The following is a 13,684-nucleotide window of genomic DNA, read 5'->3' on the forward strand; positions in this document are numbered from 1 at the left end:
AAGTCTAGGCCAAATAATAATAAGTATATACTTATTAACAATAGCAGCCTAGCATAATGCAAAACTTAAAGCTCTAAAATGTGAGAAGACCTAGGTTCATAAACAATCTCTGATCCTTAATGGGTGTGTGTGATTCTATGCAAACTGTTTCACTTTTTTTTTTTTTTTTGCTTTAGGAAATCTACTAGGCCTTAACTACTAAATCGTAGACCTAGTAAGTTTTACTAAATTAATCAGTTATCCCAACAATGATATTACAAAGGAATTAGGATTGTAGGCTTGGAATTGAAAGGAAACTCAAGAGATCGTTTTATTGATATAAAATCTGAGTTTCAGAGGGGTTCAAATGATTGGCCAAAGATCGCAGTTATTCCTGTCAGATTACTCAGATCAATGGAATACAATAAAAAAATAATAAAACATAAAAGCAAAAAACTGTATACATAGACGCACACCAACCACATTCAAAGTTAGAACTACTTACAAACTAATGGCAAAGTGGATTATGACACTGAATTAAAACTTAATGTGCACTTAAAGCATGTTAGTTTTACATTGTTACTTTAGAATCAAACTATTCAGCAGACTGTATCCAGGAAAGTAAATGCAATATCATAAGTGATACTTTCTCCTACTCATTAAAAAAAAATTAAAGGTGCTAACTTCACCAAACACATCACTAAGACAATCTCTGAAAAGTTTGAGAAAATTTATCATCTTCCACTAACTAGTACAATAGCTTCTTCAAAAGCCCAGAGAAGCAAAGTGCTGATCAATCATGGAAAAGATTGTTTCTTTTCTGACCTTTCAGGTCATCTTTGAAGTGCTTTCTCTCTCTTTCTCTCTATGTCTCTCTGTCTCTGTCTATTTTTGTTTCTGTCTCTGTCTCTGTCTCTCTCTTCCTGTGTTTATCTCTATGTCTTTCTGTTCTGTCTGTGTTTTATCTCTCCGTGTCTATCTCTTTGTTTGTCTGTCTCTCTCCTCTATCTACTTATCTAACCTAGCTAGGGAATATCAGAGGGAATGGGAAGGTTATTTTAGGGTCTGTTTTTTTTAAGCCCTAGCCCCATAGGAAGGCACATACTCTCCGCCTTCCCTCCCAATCCTGCCTACTCAGCTCATAAATTTAACTAAAGTGAATCAAGATTTCCTTAAGAAAACAAATAAAACAAAAAACAGAGAGGTAAAGGCTGGATAACCCCAACCAGTCATTTAAAAGTCTGTCCACTCCTGAACTACAATGTGGTAGTATTTTTAAAAGAGGGATGGGGGAAATAGCAAACAATATCCTTTTTAGGAAGGGCAGAATCTGCTGCATTTAATATAACCCTGAATCAGTCTGTGAAAGGCCAGAGCTGCAAAAGGCCACATTCTGATCTCAGACCCATGGGTGGGTGTGTATCACTGTACATTTTATAAAATTAGATACAGTCCTGCATGGGTGTTTGTATGCATGTGGGGGCTGTTTTCACAAGATATCCAGCAATATGTGCACATGCATCTTAGGATCAGTTTCAAGCCTCGAGGCTGGCTTTTAATTTATGAAATGCCATTAGAGCTGCAGAAAGTCTACCTAAAAGGTAGGCCTTGGGGACTGATAACAGTCACCTTAGAGGACCTCTCTCCTTCAGCATCTAGGTGGGTACCACACTTTAATATAATAAAAATGTAATTTGCCAACACGGGATGAAAATACCAGGCTTGTCCATAAAAAGGAAAGAAAAGAGAGACCGAAAAGTTGAGTCCATCATGGATGGTTAGCTATTTTTGAAGGCTGCCCTTTGCACATCATTTTCTTATAAAATATGACAGTAGGTATTTCAGTTTCTAAGCACCATGAAGTGTTTTGTACACTTAGCCCTAAATGGTATGAATTACCGGACTACACCTGGCAAACTAGGTGACAGAAAATAGCATATCAGAAATAGGGCACGGGATCATTATTTACAAAATACACACCTCGATAGAGTAAGACTCCAGAGAGGCTTAACTAAGCTGTAACCCTAAAGAGATTCTAGGCATTAGTGATCATAACGAGGCTAGGGTCCAGATTACTTTTCAATGGGAAATAGAAAACTAAATATATGGCTCCCTGCTCCACAGTGTATGGTACTGTCAAAATTCAGGTAAGAAAGCCTTTAACTCCCCAAAAGTCTTATTTTGTAGGTCATCCTTTCATTATCTTGTTCTGGGTATCAGGTCTGATTAAATTATAGAAAATTACTAATATATTACTCAGAACAAATAGATGGGCTCCCGCCTGTTATGTTTATTTTGTCTCATCTTCTATCCCAACAACTCAATGCAAACAAGGGGGAAAGCAGGAGATAGGGAGTGATTTTTTTCAGAAAGACAGGAGCTGTGATTATTTCCTATATACAACTAAAGAAATAAATGCCTTTCTTCATGAGTAGGAGATCCAGCCAAAGACCAACACTGGAAGGATAAGAGTCAATGGGATTTTTCCAGCAGGAGAATCTTTGTCAAAGGCCATCACCCAAACAACTTCACACCAGGTCTCCTTTGTGACCAAAGGAACAATTAGGCTAGTCAGGATTACTAATCAAACTCTGGATAAAGAACAGAACTGTCCTCTTGGTGAAACTGGTCCATATAAGGATTCAACCCATGTCACTGATCTCATCCACAGCCTGCTCAACCATCTAAACTATCCAGCTCAGCCAGACAGATACTTGTTCATTCTTTTTTATATCAGTATCCACTTGCCCACCAGTGTCTGACGACAGACACATAGTAGGTGTTTAACATATGCTTGAGTGATAGAAAAGTATATTGAGATTGGGTGACTCTTATTTGGTATTTTAAACAAATTTATAATCTCAGAAAATGTCTGCTTGGTCACCCTACTGACTAGCACAGGTCTTAGGTGCGTGGGGTGTTTTTTCCAGGCCATCCATCTAATTTTACATGTCTCCAGAGACAGAGCTTTTCCACCTCCTTTGGAAATCTACTAATAGATGTCATTCAAAGCTTCTAAAATCCTAAATGGCACCATGAGCTTTAGCACTGGCCTAGGGCTGTCCAATTTATGCTTTACCAGTGTGATTTATTAGCGCTGTGTACAGAAAGACTTGTCAACTCACACCAACGGTGTGATTCTCAGGGTGTGATGACAGTAACCAGGTAAGAAATTAAAAATCAAATTTTTTTATTAGAAACTATTTTGAAGTATTAGGAAGTCTATGACTATGAGCTGCTTGCTTTCTCTGTTGTTTTTAAAAAGAAAGAAAATATGAATATTCTTTTAGGTGGAGTGCATCATTCCAAGTACAGACAACCCACACTGCTGTTCAATGGGACCAGAGACTATGCAATATTTTAATTCCACTGAGACTAAAAATGAACATTTGTTGCCAATACCATTCAGTCGGAGTCTGTACACTGCAATGTTAATAGAACTAAAGACTGTGTCTGTCCAATAATACTATGTATCTATAACTTATTCCTTATATTTTTGTTTCAAACTTGTGATTTCCTCAGTTTGGAGAACTCATTTGTATCTCAGAGAACTGTCCGAACTAGTGGAAAATGAAATCACTATTAGGAATCTGTAGCACACAACTGTTAGGAGTCATGGTAAAATTCAAACCCAGGACTTCCTAACCAGATGGGGCTCTATGCCTCTCTATTCATAAATAGGGGCTCATTTTATCTCTCTAGCCAGTGGTCCTCAAACTTTTTAAATAGGGGCCAGTTCACTGTCCCTCAGACTGTTGGAGGGCCGGACTATAGTAAAAACAAAAACTCACACTCTGTCTCCTCCCCTCAGCCCATTTGCCATAACTGGCTGCTGCATCTGGCCCCAGGGCCGTTAGTTAGTTTTTTACCTCCTACTTTTCCTTAAGTCCTTCTAATGATAAAAACTCTTAGAAGTAAAGTTCCCAAAGGGTGTGTATATATATATATATATATATATATGTACTATACCCATGACTGAATAAATGACACGAGTATTTTAAAAGCTGTGTTGTGTTTTTTTTTAAATTAACTTGCCCTTCTTGTTCTCCATTAGGTACAGGTATGAGATTTTTAAAAATAAAGATAACAGTGATCCAATTATATGTGTAAGCTAAAGGTAATGTGAATTCCAGAATCATAGGCCTAGAAGGGGACCTCAGAGGCCCACTCAGTTGAGGAAACTGAGGCTGACAGAGGTCAGATGACAAAAGTCATACAGTGAGCAGAACTGTGTAGAACTCAAACTCAGCTCTTCAGAAGAAAAATCTGGTTTTTAAAGTGATGAGACAGGAAAAAAAAAATAAAGATGCTACTGGTTATAAAGAGAAAATAAACTCTAGCTTCATTAATCAATTAATCAATCGATATGCATTTATCAAGTGCCTACTATGCTGCAGGTACTATGTTAGATACTGGATATATAGAACTTTAAAACAAAATCTCTATTCTCAAGGTAGGATGACAGGAAGATTAGCATTTTTTTAAGTGCCATTTGAAGATGGAAGGTAAGGAACTGTTCTAGGTTACCTAAGTTCAAATTCAGTAGAAATGGAAAGAAGATGAGAATTTTCCCACTACAGAAATTCCACCAACATTAACAGCATTCTATTCATAAAAAAAAAAAAAAAAGAAAAAAAAAAAGCTGATAACTGCTCTAGGCCAAGTCTAGCTTAGGGAAAACAGATTTATTCCAAGTAGAATTTTTAAAAGCTGCCACCAAACAATAAGGATAGGCCAAACATCCTTTTGTTGGGTACGTTTTGCCAAATGCTCTACAAGCAGGAGGAATGAATCACCATTAAATTTTGGGGGGTGCCTACTTTGTTCTCAGTGGTGTACTAGGCCTATATCCTGAAGCCAAAACAAGTCATTTCAGGAGCCCAGGAGTGAATAATTGCCCTAATATATAAACCAGAAGTATAACAATTAGGTTAGGGGGAGGGAGGGAAGAGGTACAAGAGAGCCAATCACAGATGCTTATGGCTTAGACTCAGTCCCCATGGGTGTAGATCTGGATGAGAGTGGCATCCAACATATGGAAACTGGTCCCTGATTAAGGGAATTCCTGGGACTCTGGGGCCAGTCCTAACTCCAACTCAGGGAATCAGGTCCACACTCAGCGAAAGAAAACTTGGGTCTAAACTAATCTGGGCTTTCAAGGACTGTGTGCATTTCCCAGCCCTGTCATTTTATAGACAAAGATCACCAGTAAATAACATAATATTTGTGGGGGGAACTTTCAAGACTAAAATTCCGAGTTTTCTATGATTCCTTAGATCTATTCATAGAAACAGACTCAACAAGTAAAGTAAATAATAACATTAAACAAACAAATATATAGAACTTTAAGATTTGTAAACTACTTAGAATCAATTGTCTCATACACTCCATCTTTGTTAACCATGTTCTTCAACTAATAACAACTTCACTTTTCACCTTGTCAGGCTTTTAAAAATCAATTTAGAATATTTTTGTGTGTGGTGGGAGGCGGAGGGGAGAGAGACTCCCTTCTCACTGGTAGAATTCTTTCTTTTGTTAGTGTTGAGATTTTTTATTTTTTTATTTTTTGGCTTGTTGGTCATTAGTGATTTTTAACTTTAAAAGTCCAAGAAGGACTCTTTGAGGTCACTTGCAAAACCCTTCCTTTTTCCCCAACTCTTCTTCCCCCTCTATTTAGCGTGAATTTAAAATTTTGCACTGTATCCAATAACATCTTGAAAAGTTGGTACATGAATTCTACCAGCACTGCTTTAATTAGTGGGCTGGCCATAACTTTCCCTTCAACTTTTGATGAAATACGAAAGAACTTTATTTAGAGGCTTCAAAAATACAGATTACTCCCTCCTGCCAGGAATCAGTTTTAGCTTTAGGAAAGGACTTGAGCATCACATAAATGAACATTAACACTAATTTTTACCAACGTCAATATTTATTATATCTCCACAATGATGCAACAGTCATCCAAGCATCACCGAACATGTAACAACGTTTTGCAATCGGGAACTGAACTACAGAAACCAACCATTCGCCTAGAAATATCTTTTAGTGCAAAAGAAAATTGCTTCTTAAACGGGTATAAAACTACACAAAGAAAGTATCCGCAAAACCCATTCCACGCAAAGGTAAGTGGGAAAGCTTAAGTCTTCTCTTTAAGAACTGGACGAAGATTTACAATGTATCCAAAAGGTACTAGCTTCTTATTTCACAAACGTTTGCTTTTTAACCCAGAGGGAAGGGGGAGGTGAGCAGGGAGAGGGTGTATTTTGAAAGTGAGTGGATAACAGTATTCATTAAGGACCCGGGTCCGAGAGTTGCTACCCCAGAGCTAACAATCGCCAGTCACAAATGCACAGGAGAGAGGCCCACCGTGAGCGAGTTAAAATGGAGACTGAATTTCCTCTCAGTCCTCAGAGACGGAGAGGGTAGTCGCACCGGGTCAGGGTCAAGGTCACTAGCGGGGCAGTCTGCAGCTGCCTGAATACTCCACACACAGAAATGTGTGTTGGCTTTCCAGCTCCGTCACAGGAGAAACAGATAAATCTCTTCTCCTCTCCCACCCTCCCTCTAAACCCCCTCCAAGAAAAAGGGGGAGTGGGGGAGACCAAGTTCCCCCTCCCCCTCCGATATTCCTATTCACATAACAACTTACTAAAAGCTTCCAAAGTTAAGGAGCAAGGGGAAAGTTTGCGGGGAAGACCAAAGCCCCCGACTTCTCACGGCCGAAGATTAAAACTCTCCTCCCTCCCACCTAGAGACACCACACACCCTCCCACCCGATCCTTAAAAACTGTGGTGAACTGGAGAAAGGCAGCCATGTGCAAACACACTCCCCTGCACTCTGGCTGCCGTTGCCGTTGCTGCAAGTTCTCTGCGAGGAACGAGTGCACGCCGACAAAACTCTCTTTCTCTCTCTCTCTTACCCAGTGCACAGAAATATGCACACGCCGAATTTTCCTACACACACACACGCACACGGCTGCCTGTGGGTTGAGTTTTATGTGCATATATATGACATATGTGATATTATACTCAGAACCTCTAGCGGGCAGACGAAGAAAGGACTGCACAGGGGCAATTTTATTTATTTTTTTTTTCAAGGAAGGGGGGAGAAAAAAAGCACAACCCGAGCCCTGTGCGCCGACTCCGGCGTACCGGGAAGGAGAAAGAAAGAGAAATATTTGTGGAGCGGCTGGGCTGGCGGGCTGGCTGGCGGCTGGCTGGCTGCTGGTGCGATTTCTCGCCACTCCGGCTTTGGCCTGGGTGGCCCGGGGTCCGGGAGGGCGGAGCAGAGCTGGCCGGGCAAGGGGAGGGGGCGCGCCGGGAGCGGGGCAGCAGCTTTCACCCCACCCCCTTTCCCCCTTTAGACACCAACACAACTGGTTCGCGAGGGGGTGATCGATCGCACTCCCAGTCTGCAGCGGAAACACACACACACTCACACACACACACACACATACACACATACTCTCAGCCGGAGCTCAAGACACCATAACCTTAACCCTTCCCCCACCCTCCATGAACTTCAGGTGACCGACCACGTCTCTCTGACACATAGGCACTGGGGCTCGGCCCCGTCCTTCTTCCCCGAGCTCCGGGCTGGGCAGGCAAGGGCAGCGAACCCGCGCTCTGCCCTAAGGGTTGGGGGGGCAAGGGGGAAGGAGGGCACCAATGACCCTTCCCCTTCCCCCGAACCCCTCCCTTCGACTCTTCGAGTCCTCCTCCCGAGTTCTCTCCTCCCCGTTCCCCTCCCAGTCACCCCGCCCCACGCCTTTCCCCCCTGCCCCTCCTTCCCTACATTCACGAAGCCCGGCGGCCGCCCCGGGGGGGGATATTTTTAGTTGCTTCTCCCTCCTTTCACTTTTAGCATCTCCTAGCACTTAAAAGCAAAAGCCAAGAAAGATTGGGGGGGGGGGAGGTAGTTGGGGAAGGAGAGAAAGCAGGAGATGGAGGGGTGCGAGTGGGGGGGAAGTTAACAGTGTTTCAAAGAAAAGAGGAGGGGGAGGAAGGGCGGGAGGGGGCGCCGGGTGGAGGAGGGGAAGGGGGACCAGGTCGTGTCAGAGAGGGGAGTGTGTGGCTGCCTTGCCTGCAGGCGCTGGAGACTGTGATGCACTTTAGTCCTGGACTCTGCTCTAGTCTGGGGGGTGGGGGGGGCAGCACTAAAAGCCCGACTCTAGGCTGGCTCAGTCTGCTCCGACTGACCCTGCATTTTATTGCGGCCAGGGATCCCTGCCTCCCTCGGCTCCCCCTCCCCTCTTTCCCTCCTCCTTCCACTCGGCTCTGCTCTGCAGGGACCTTCGGCATGCCACGATCCACTCGGTTCGCCTCCTCCTCCAGTCCCTCAGGGCTGCGCCCACCATCCGGCAGTCCCCTACCACCTTCACCCCTGGCACCAGTCAGACCTCTGTGTCCTGCAGCGGCGGCGGCGGCGGCGGCGCCCCCCCCCCCCAATTCTAGGCACCCACACCCACCCTTGCCACCTCCACCTCCACCACACACACCGCAACAGCGGTGGCAGCAGCCGCCCCAGCGGGGGTGTGTGTGTCTATGTGTGCGCGGGGTGCCCCCACACCCTCTTCAGACCGCTCGCCGCCTCGCCCTCTCCCCCTGACTCCCTTCTTCCTCCTCCTCCTTCTCCTCCTCCTGCTGCCGCCGCCCGCGGCTCCGGGGCCGACCAACCCAGGCGCAACCTTTAGCCGGAGACGGACCTCGCGATTGATTCTGTACCAGACAAGACCGACCGCGCTGCTGCCCCCCCCACACACACACCTCGCGCCAGGCATCCCCCCCCCAGCGCCATCCCTGCCCCCTGCCCCCGTCTGCGCTCCGCCCCTGCCCCCAGCACCCCGCGCCCCTGGGCACCGGGAAGAAACACCAGGAATTTTTTTAAAAGACTCCAACCTTTCCCCACCCCTCCAAGAAAGAATAACCCCCCCCCCTCCGGCAATCCACGGGGGCTCCCCCCTTCCTGCTCTTGCCCCCTCCCACCCCGCTACCCCGGAGCCAGGAGGGGCAGAGAGAAGGGAAAGGGGGGGGGAGGAAGAGAACACGATCGCCAGGGGAAAAAAAAAGAGGGGGGGCGAGAGAAAGAAAAAAAAAAGAGAAAGAATAGAAAGGGCACAGGGCTGATCATCACCAACATGGCTGCCCTCAGCACAGACCTAAGAGAGGAATAACCCAGGCTGTGTCTTTGTCAGCTTCACCTCCTGTAACCCTAAACTAATGCAGAAAACAACGGAGCAGGCTGCAGAGGGGAGAGGGGGGGGGAGGGCCCGAGAAAATGGCACGAGAGGAGGTGGAGAAGGGATGACTTACGTGAGGGAAGGCGCTTGGGCTGCTCCTGCTTCCTCCTGGGCATTTTCCCCCTTTTCTCACATTCTCCTCCTTGGGTAATGGGAGATCAAATAAAACCCCCGTGGGGGCACCGAGGCAGACCCGGGCAGCGGCAGGCGAGGCAGGCGGGGGAGCCGGGAGAGAGCAGAGCAGGGGGAATCCCTTCTCGCAGCCCCTGGGCAGTGGGTTGAAGCTGGTCTCTTGAAGCCAGAAAAGGGGTTTTCTTCTTTTCTTTCTTTTTTTTTTTTTTCCTTTCCAACCTCTCCCCCCTCCTCCTTTTTTTTTTTTTTTTTTTTTTTTTGGTCGTGCACCTGGCTTGTCCCCGATCGTATATATTCTTCAATGGATCTGCTTAGTGGTGTCCTGTGTGTGTGTATGTGTGGGGTCCTATGCTTGTGTGTGTTATGTGTGGGGTAGATAATGAGCCCTGGTGCGGCGGTGTCTATGGCCGCTCTCTGTGTGTCTCCAAGCCCCCTAACACTAATGCAGGGATCAAAGGGCAGCAGCGGGCAGCAGCCGAGCTCACAGCTCGCTCTTCTCTCTCTCTCTCCTCTCTCTCCTCTCTCCTCTCTCTCTCTCATCTCTCTCTCTCTCTCTCTCCTCTCTCTCTCTCTCTCTCTCTCTCTCTCTCTCTCTCTCTCTCTCTCTCTCTTCCTCTTCTCTCTCTTCCTCTTCTCTCTCTCTCTCTCTCTCTCTCTCTCTCTCTCTCTCTCTCTCTCTCTCTCTCTCTCTCTCTCACTCTCTCTCTCTCTCTCTCTCTCTCTCTTTCTCTCTCTCTCTCTCTCTTTCTCGCATAGGCTGAGAGAGAGAGAAAGAGGGCGAAAGCAAGAAGCACACACTCATACACACACACACACACACACACACACACACATACACACACACTCACTCACTCATGCTCTCGGAGGCAGAGCAAAAAGGAAGGTGCCCCCCAGGCTCCCAGGGCGTACTTAGACACCGATTTGCAAGCGCTCTGCTGAAAAGAACCAGGGGTAAGGGGTGCTTGCGGGGGTAGGATGTGCTGCTGCTGATTTATCCCGCTATTTAACGATCTGAAAGGAAAAGGGAAAAAGTTTTTTCACTCTTTTATTTAAAAGAACGATTAATTCATTCTTACTATTACAGTGTTGTGTAGTTTTTTTTTAATAGAAATTGATTTTTTCCTCCAATTTAGATCTATAAAATTACCAGATGCTTTGCTTCTTCCAATATTTCAGGATCCTGGCATCCCTAAAAAAAATTCACCATAAAATTCTTGGGGTTACCACCTTTCACCCACCCTTAAAAAAACCGCAGTAAAAAATAAAATTAAGAACAAACAAAATAGATGGTGAAATGAATCACTATGTGGCCGGGATAAGTGTCCAGTTTTGAAATCCCCAGTGGAGTTAAAAACTGAAAAATGCTGCCCAAATGGAAATTATAAGTCCTTGACAAAGGGGAAAAATAAGATTAGGTCACCCCTAATGGCTGCTTTAACTGCTACATGATAGTTCTACAGAGCACACAGCAATCCTGACTTGGGAAATATACTTTTTTTCCTGTTCTAATGCAGGTATAGGAAGCTTTAGCCTGAAGCAATTCCAGGGTGCATTATGAACCCAATATAGCAGTTTTCATTAACTGATACATACTTTCATTACTTTACAAATCACACATCTTTCTTCAAAGACAGACATAAAGGGGAAAAAGAGAAAAGAACTGGGTCTCACTAAGGCACAAAAGGCACTTGGTGAAAAAGAAGTGTTCTCTTTGTGACTTGCAGTCATTTGGATAAAAGTTCACTCAGAGGTTGTTAATGATTTAAACTCCAAAACCTGGTACTACAATTGAAGTAAAACGGGTTGGAGAAGAGTTGTTTCATAAAACTCCTTTTGTGAGAGGAAACTTTGAACTTAGTAGAATACATAATCTGCCATGAGTCAGATGTGGCTTTAAAAAAAAAAAATAAGGTGCATTATTTAGCTATATATTCCTCTTTTTGCTTTTTTTTTTTTTTTTTTGCTCTGACTCATCATCTCATTATGTTAAATATTTTCCTATCAACTTTGAAAGAGTCACTTCATCAAAGTAGCTACACTCAGTGTGGATGCTATCATTAAAAAACTAATCTATAACCATAAAGGGGTGCCTAACACCTTTCTGAGATAGCAGTTTAATTCACACAATTACAGTAGTTAATAAGAGCCATGAGATAAAAACTGTACACATCATTTTAAAAATAGCAATGACTGTATATTGAGTATTTTATTAGAGTCTCTAAGTCCAGAGTAGCTCCTAAAAGATGTTTCCCAGTGAGAATGAAATTTCCATATAAATCTTTCTCATAACTCCCAGCATTTGATGCTTACCAATGATGAATGCATGTTCCTTGATCCTTTCTGGAGAAATCTTGCTTGCACATGCTCCAAAGACACCCATAAGGTAGTTGTTACAAATAAGGCATAATCATTTGATCGATCCTAGGTTGGTAATTGACTTAAGTAATTTGACAATTAGGCTTTCTTGCATATGCATTGGAGATAGAAAGACAAAAGAAAACAGGAATAATTCAACTAGCTATCTTGAAATTAATGTAAAGTTGCTGATCAGAATCTTTCTATAACTAGTATGTGGGAACCTTTAGTCAGTAGGTTCTTTCTGCCTAACACGTAAACAGAATGACCCAGTGGTCTAGTGCTGAACATTTGGGATTCTGAGCTGGAACACTGAGAAGTATTTATGATGCTATCTTGACACTTGAATCCATATTTGCCCCATTTATTTCTGGACTTTACAAAGCCCAGCCTGCCATATTTGAAGAGATGTTTTCTGCTATTGAAATTAAGATTCTGAGATGACCAAAAAAAAAAAAAAAAAAAAGATGTCTTTCTTCAAAATGGCATGCATTTTCCAGGGCCCTTTTGGCTCCTCCATAAATTCTCAATTATACCTCGGTATGGATTGTCAACAGAACCCTTTTTAATTCTAGTCCACTTCTTCAACTATTAATTAATTTATATTCAGAGAATGCTAACTAATTTTCATAGCAGATGAATCCAAATTATTAAGGCAAACCTGTTGAAAATGACAAGGATGCATCTCAATGCCAAAGATGGGATCCTGAGGGATCCTTGCTATTTGGGAAAGAACAGCTGGATCTAGAATCAAGAAAATTGATTTTACGTTCTGTCAGGGAAACAACCAATTGAATCGGTAGCTTTAACATCTTAGGCTAATCTATCTGACTTCTTTCTATAAGCCTCAGTTTCCTTAACTTTAAAATGCGAAAACTAATCTTTACACGGTGTGATGCTTTGGATAGAATCCTGGCACTAGAATCACAGGTCTTGGATTCATAACCCAATTCTGACACTTGTGTGAACTTGGATGAATCTTTCCTGAGCCTCAGTTTCCTTTTCTGTGAAATAGAAGGTTCGGACTACACTCCAATGGTCTCTTCTAGCATTAAAGATAGGATCTAACCGCTTGTCTCACAATATTGTTGTGGGGAGAATGCATTCTAATTCTTAAAGTACTGGAATAATAGGAGTTATTCAATTCAATTCAACAATGATTCATTAAATACTTCCCATGTTCAAGGCATTGGACTAGGCCCTGGGAATACAAAACCAAAAATATAATAGTTCCCTCCCCTCATTTTGTTGATGGAAAATAACCTGTATATAGGAAATTAAGTATAAAATACATGCAAAGTAATTGGAAGGGAAGAGTTCTCAGGAGAATGCTAGCAACTGAAGAGGTACAGATTGACTTCCTATAGGAAGAGCCCCTTGAAATGAGCTAAGGATTCTAGAAGGTGGAGGGGAGAGTAGAAATGAATTCTAGGCATGGGGTGCACTTGTGCAAAGCAATGGGATATTAATGTGGAGAAATGAGAAATGTTAGTATTATAGCAGATCCTGCTTGATTTCTGCACATGGAATACATTAAAAGTAATTCTGGGGCAGCTAAATGGAATAGTGGATAGAGCACTAGACTTTAAGTCAAGAGGACCTCAGTTCCAATCTAGCCTCAGGTACTTAAGACTTAACTAACTGTGTGACCCAAGGCATGATATTTAACCCCAATTGCCCTAAAACACAACAAAAAAAAGTATGTCTTATCTTGTCATATGTATGTGGCCAGGTATTTATATGTATCTATGCATGTGTGAATGCCTTGTATATGTCTATGTTTGCTATACAGGGTATTCCAAAAGTTGGACATATGTATGTGTATGTGTGAATGTATATTGTGTGTTTTTTTAGACATTACTTTTAGAAAGCTATGTAACAGAAACACACATATAATGTGTGTGTGTGTGTGTATTTATGACTTTTGGAAAGCTTTTTATATCATAGAAAACCACCCATAATGGGTATGTATGTATTTA

At 43.1% G+C, this 13,684-nt stretch overlaps 1 protein-coding gene and 1 long non-coding RNA gene across 8 annotated transcripts in view; one reads left to right on the forward strand and one right to left on the reverse strand.

The window, feature by feature from the left end:
- Nucleotides 1-9,681, reverse strand: part of ZNF827 (zinc finger protein 827) — a 256,489-nt gene extending 246,808 nt beyond the window's left edge. For 5 of the 7 annotated variants that reach the window (XM_074274622.1, XM_074274626.1, XM_074274623.1 and 2 more), the window contains exon 1: nt 9,292-9,680. In XM_074274622.1, the coding sequence (XP_074130723.1) occupies nt 9,292-9,334 (43 nt within the window). In that variant the 5' untranslated portion in view covers nt 9,335-9,680. Of the gene's footprint in view, nt 1-9,291 lie in introns of all 7 variants that reach the window. The other 2 variants (XM_074274621.1, XM_074274620.1) reach the window with 1 other exon arrangement.
- Nucleotides 5,949-13,684, forward strand: part of LOC141546696 (uncharacterized) — a 213,295-nt gene continuing 205,559 nt past the window's right edge. The window contains exon 1 of the long non-coding RNA XR_012483399.1: nt 5,949-6,101. This is a non-coding gene — a long non-coding RNA (uncharacterized LOC141546696). The remainder of the gene's footprint in view (nt 6,102-13,684) is intronic.

Source organism: Sminthopsis crassicaudata, chromosome 6, assembly GCF_048593235.1.
Source record: "Sminthopsis crassicaudata isolate SCR6 chromosome 6, ASM4859323v1, whole genome shotgun sequence".
Lineage (NCBI taxonomy): Eukaryota > Metazoa > Chordata > Mammalia > Dasyuromorphia > Dasyuridae > Sminthopsis > Sminthopsis crassicaudata.